At 35.3% G+C, this 6,000-nt stretch overlaps 1 protein-coding gene across 1 annotated transcript in view; it reads right to left on the bottom strand.

The window, feature by feature from the left end:
- Window positions 1-2,124: 2,124 nt before the first annotated feature.
- The window catches only part of CCDC171 (coiled-coil domain containing 171), a 357,858-nt gene continuing 353,982 nt past the window's right edge, over window positions 2,125-6,000 (bottom strand). The window contains exon 27 of the mRNA XM_060013466.1: window positions 2,125-2,642. Coding sequence (XP_059869449.1) covers window positions 2,421-2,642 — 222 coding nt within the window. The 3' untranslated portion in view covers window positions 2,125-2,420. The remainder of the gene's footprint in view (window positions 2,643-6,000) is intronic.

Genomic DNA, 6,000 nt, shown 5'->3' with positions numbered 1-6,000 from the left:
ACTATACTTGGTAGTGAGTACTAATGATCACTCAAAAGCCTCATCCTTCAGTCTCTATGGCCTTTAGCATCTAGTTGGTTATAAATGTGACATGCTTTGATTTGATTTAATAATCTTTTTGAATTTATAGTTCAGAACTTATTGTATAAAAATTATCTGTAAAATCAGATACTCCCATATATGGAGAGACATATACATTTATTTCTGGTGTTATCCCATGAACAGATTGTAAAATTAAGGCAAGAAGACCAAGGTCTGTCCGAGGCAAAGTTTACAAAGGTGCTCTTTCCCCTTAAATTACTAGGATCTGAAAACAGATTTAACACAAACATACACACACAAACCAGACATATAAGTGATGTAAAGTAACACTGTTTTTCTGCAGTGTGAGAAGTGGAAACTCAATGATGTCACATGAACTAAAAAACTGTATTTGATTTCTATATGGGCAATATCTTAATCACTGTATGGAATGGCAGAGGAAAGTATTTTGAAATGTGCAGGAATTATTCTATGATCCATACAAAAACTATAGCATTTTCTGTGCTACAATAAATTTTCAAGTTGAATTTCATACATGTCATATTATATTACACAGGGCATATTCTTTAATATTCAAAACACAGAATGGTTAATAAAAAGAACTCCAAGGAAAGAAGTACAGAAATTTGGTTAAAGATTAATGTTACTTCACAGAAACAGCTTTCGAAAGATTTATATAAAGCCTATTATATTGTCCCACTACTATGAGAAATAGTATTGTGCTACACAGTACGACAGTAATAGTGCTGTTATCTCAGATGGTATAAGTCACTTGGTTGATTTGGCTAATACATAGACAGTACACCAATTTTATTTACCGAGTCCATTAAAAAAAAATTCTTAGAAGTTGGGTATATTTGAATCAAATGTCACTGTAAAGTTACGACAATACAGATTACATAATACATACTGTTATTCTCTAATGCATCCATAATGAAGAACTCAAAAATGAAAAGTAATATAAAATATGGATTTTGTATTAAAATTCTTTGTCAAGAAGCACCATTCACATCAGAAGTTAATATCACTGGGGAGTTAAACGATTAAGACAAAAACAAATACATATTACAAATATCCTTTTGTTCTTCACTTACCATGATGCAAACTGCAAGGATTTAACCTTTAAGGGTTAAAGAGTTTAATCAATGTCAATGTCTGATCTTCTGAAGGCAATAAAGAACAGTCTGCCTAGCGATACCCAACAGAACATCACTTTGTCAAGCCACAAAGCACCCAAAAAGCTTGTCAAGTAAGTTACCAGAAACCTCTTTGTGGTTAGAACTCGGCTCCTTCCTGCTTGACCTATTATTTGATATTTGACCACTTGGTTGCAAGACACTTGCTCTTTCTAGCTGAAATGTCACTGGGGCGTCTTGTCAGCTCCCCGACATCTCGGCCTGACATACAATTTTACTTTTGTGTGCTACAAGGCAGAAAATGCAGGGCAATGGCCTTGTTTTAAATTCTGTCAGCATCAAAGATGGGCGTCACTCTTGGGTCCTACCAACAACACAAACAAAAAAGGAGTCTATTTTGAAGGTCAAAACAGCTATTACCTTGAAGTTTTTCAGCTTATACAAAATATATTACCTGCTGTACTGGTGTGGGAACTGTCCTTAAAAAGTGCCTAAACATACCACAGACATCTTCCCAGCACAACTGCTCTACTTTCTTATCAAATGCAGGCTTGATAAAAGGATGAGTTTTCAGCGCCTGCAGGGACCAGATTCAGCAGTTAACTTAACTTGTTCAAATGGGCAAGTGGTATCATGTAGCTTTACAAGGAGCAACCTGACCTTCTCACATTGACCAGGAGTGACATTATTGTGCAGGAGGAGAAGCAGTCACATCATTTCTGTTTTGCACAACCTGCTTAAAGTTTGCAACTAAATGCTTGTCTTCAGTTGAGCTGACAAGAGAGAAGAGGGGGCTCAGTGAACCATGGCAGGGCTGCCATGAAATGACAGGAATCATTGGCATACATTTCAAATAGCTCTCTCAATCCTATTAAAGTATTGCAGTCCTGCTTTAAAACAGACAAGTATGAAACAACTTTGATAGATAGAGACTAAAATGGCTTATTGATTTTTTTTTTAAGTCTGAAGGAAATTACCCAAAATGTGTCATTCTTTAACATTTAAAAATATGTTACATAAAAATGAGCAACTGTGATAATAAATAAAACTTAGAGGGAAAAAAAAGTTGGTTATTTCATTATTCAAGGGACACAGATACCTGTACACATCAAGGTATCACACAATTTTTAAAAACCCACGGCCACTTGTGCTGAAACAAAATTCAACTGATAAGAAAATCCCCCTTCAAAACAATTTTAATTGTACTGTTAACTCTTCCTGCATCCTTTTTATTTCATAAAGTCATAATCCAATCTGAGCTGGTCTCCCGGCAGTAGCAGACATCATCACTGGAGAGGAGTGAGATGACGACAGGGGCGCAGGATTTATAAGTGTCTCCTTTAAGAAAGTGTAAGTTGTGTCAGGTTCAGCTTTCAATGGCAAAAGATCCCCAACGTCAATTGTGTCAGCAGGAAGAGCAGCTCTTGAAGGAATGGAGAGATTTGAATGGTCTTGTGATCCTGTCTATGATATAAAAAAGAAAAGAATAATAAACATAGATTTGAAGACTCTTAAACAGACTCTGATACCATAAAGAGAGAAGTGGACTAAGAATCACTGTAATATGGAATGGGGTGGAAATTGCCACTTAAATAATCGATATGATGATACATAAATATGAAATTATTTTCCAAGTTGTGATTGAAACTCATTTGTTCTATATCATAAACTTGTCAGGACATCAGGTGTTTGCCTAGACGCTAAAACTTGGTATAAAACTTTTATCAAGTTATTGAATCAAAGGGTCAGTGCAATCAGGCATTTTTACCTCTGCTTCCATCCACTGGCAAATGACAGAAACCAATGCTAATAATGTTTTCTCATTATGCTATATAATATATGCTATATAACTGGGAGATTAGCTTAGAAGTTAAGCTTAGAAGTTAAGCTTAGAAAATGAACTATGGATCTTTATGTTTTTTAAGTTATCAACCTGACTTATTTAATTGAACAACATAGCACAAAGAAAAACAAGTTAATCCTAGTGCCCTATAGAAAACGGCACACCAACATATAAAATGCCAGTGAGATGAACTTTTTGTCTTTACCTTTAATAATACTGCCACCACCCTGTTTTAATAAAGACTGTTTCTGTTACGAGTATTTGGAAATCATATATCAAAATATGGGAGTGCAACATGAAAACAATTTGTCACATATTTTAAAACATTAGTTACCCAGAAACTACTGGAAATCAAACTTAAGAAACCCACATACTCATTAAGTACTTAAAAACAGAATATTTTGTTGAAGCTATAATTTAAGCCTTAAGTAGTACCAGTAAACAATAGTTAACCTTTAACATAAATGAAGTTTTACCAGTAAAGCAGATAGGTGTTATTTTATGGCTTTTATAGATAGTAGGAAAATAGTAGTCAATTGTATATCAGAGTTTTCCATGTTCCCAGCAAATAAATGTTGCTGAGATAAGTCTAGTCTTAAGTGTCTCCACTAAAAAACACTTTTTATACTGAAGAGTTCTTTAAAAAAACACACAAACATCTTTTTGGTAGATTCTCTTATGGTTTTGACAACAAAATAGCGTGAACTCTAAGGATCTGCTTTATTATGTCATGTTACACAAAACCATTTCTACATGTGAAAACAAGAAGGAAGCTATCTCTGGCTTTAGGAACGTATTAGAAATTCAACTGTTGTATGTGTTACCATTTTTGTGGATTTTTTTTAAACTACAACTGGAGAAAAAATCAATGGCTGCATCTAACACCTAGTTCAGCAATTTTCTTTGATCTCCGTTCTTTTGATTTCTTGATACTCCACTGCAAGCCTACAGCTGACGGAAATCATCTCTTGTTCTGCTGGAAGTTAAAAAAAAAAACTCACCTAAACTGACCACTTGAATGGCTTTATGAAGAAGGAGAGGATTTAGCTTATCCTTGCAGAAGGAAAAGAACTCCTGAGGTCTTGTGTTGACCCTGATTAGAAGCATTGATGAAGTTTCACTTGCAGAACCTTAATGCTGGGTCTAAGCATATCAGTTCAGAACCAGAACAGAGGCATCTCATTACATCAGCAGCTCGAGGTGTAGATTCCTGCACTTTTCCTGCTGCTAGAACCATCTTTGGTGATTTTTTTTTTAGTTGCGTATCTGAATTGGAAGTGTTATTACTTGATTGATTTTGCTGCTGTAAAGACTACAATGCCATCTACTAACTGATTCTGCCAGACTTAGGGGTGAGAGGAATAATAGAAGAGCAGGACATGGTGGGGCAATCATACTATTTATTATGATAAAAAATATTGTCAGGCAGCCTTCAAAATTTTTTTGTTACATCTTTATAAATACTTCAAGTTCTGGTCTAAAAAAACTATATATGAAAAGAGAGGAGTGTACAGAATCAGACCAAGGAAGGTCACCTACTCTGAGAGTATTTTCTTCTTGATGCTTTAGACTAGAGAAAGGCAACTGTGCCAAACTGACCAACCATGCCTGTGTTGCAGTGTTAGATAGATGGATATATATTTTACTCAAATCTATATTCTGTACTTGAAGTTTCCTTTTCTTTTCTTATGAGTCCATCAACCTAATTCGTTACACATCCTTCAGGGAAGGTCTCTAACTGCCCATCTCCCCTTAATATGTTCAGTGGATCTTGGAACTCTACAAAGGGGCCCCTCTTTTGCCTTTCCTGATCTTACTTTTTCACATGTCTATTTTCCACCATGTTGTCTGAAAGCATTTTTTTAAATCTAATATAACATTTTTGACCAAATAACCTTGAAATGGGGTATTATTTCTCTAGTATTTCAAGTCAGAGTCTCACTTTTTGCATACTGTCTTCTGACCTTATGTCCTAAACATGGGAAATAACCTTAAAAAAGAGATTTCTTTCAAGACTTGCACCCCTCAAAAGATAGCCCTTCCATCAAGTAAACAGACTTACTTTTGTGTAAATGAAAACAATTATTTTTCTGGTACTGAGGTCATTTCCTACACTTCATACACTGCTAGAAAATAACCTTTTTCATGAAATAGGATAAAATTTGATTTTAAGTCACTTAATAGCTTAAAAACAAACCAGCAAAAATTCTGGTGAAATCTTGATTTGAAAATAGGATGTTAAAATAACAAGTAAATATGAACTATTTTTCTTGTTACAAATAATATTCAGAAATATATCATAACACTTTTAATATAACACAAAGAGTAAAAGAGATTTAAATAACTTTTTATCAGAGACCATTAAAAGTTAATATTCAGGGCTTCCCTCGTGGCACAGTGGTTAAGAATCCACCTGCCAACGCAGGGAACACAGGTTCAAGCCCTGGTTCCGGAAGATCCCACATGCCGCGGAGCAACTAAGCTGTGCGCCACAACTACTGAGCCTGTGCTCCAGAGCCTGCAAGCTACAGCTACTGAAGCCCGCGCACCTAGAGCCCGTGCTCTGCAACGAGAAGCCACTGCAATGAGAAGCCCGCGCACCGCAACAAAGAGTAGCCCCCGCTCGCCGCAACTAGAGAAAGCCCACGCGCAGCAACCAAGACACAACACAGCCAAAAATAAATAAATAAAATAAATAAATTTATTTTTAAAAAAGTGAATATTCACCATCTGATGTTATATTTTAAATCTGTGGTCGTTTAAGCTACTTTTTAAACTGCTGAGGTGTTCTGGTAGTCTCTCATGTAAATCCAAATTTAAGCAATTTTTAAAAAAGAAATTAGTTACCTTAAATAAAAGCTAGGTGTCATGTGAATCTTTATGGAGGCACTTTTATTTACTCAATAAGCTGTAAATGATTCTATTTGAACTGTTACAGTCCATCAGCTAAATATATATTCACAATACAAAATGTGCCTA

Source organism: Delphinus delphis, chromosome 6, assembly GCF_949987515.2.
Source record: "Delphinus delphis chromosome 6, mDelDel1.2, whole genome shotgun sequence".
NCBI lineage: Eukaryota > Metazoa > Chordata > Mammalia > Artiodactyla > Delphinidae > Delphinus > Delphinus delphis.
The sequence above is the reverse complement of the archived record's forward strand: the minus strand, read 5'-3'. Positions and strand labels throughout refer to the sequence as shown.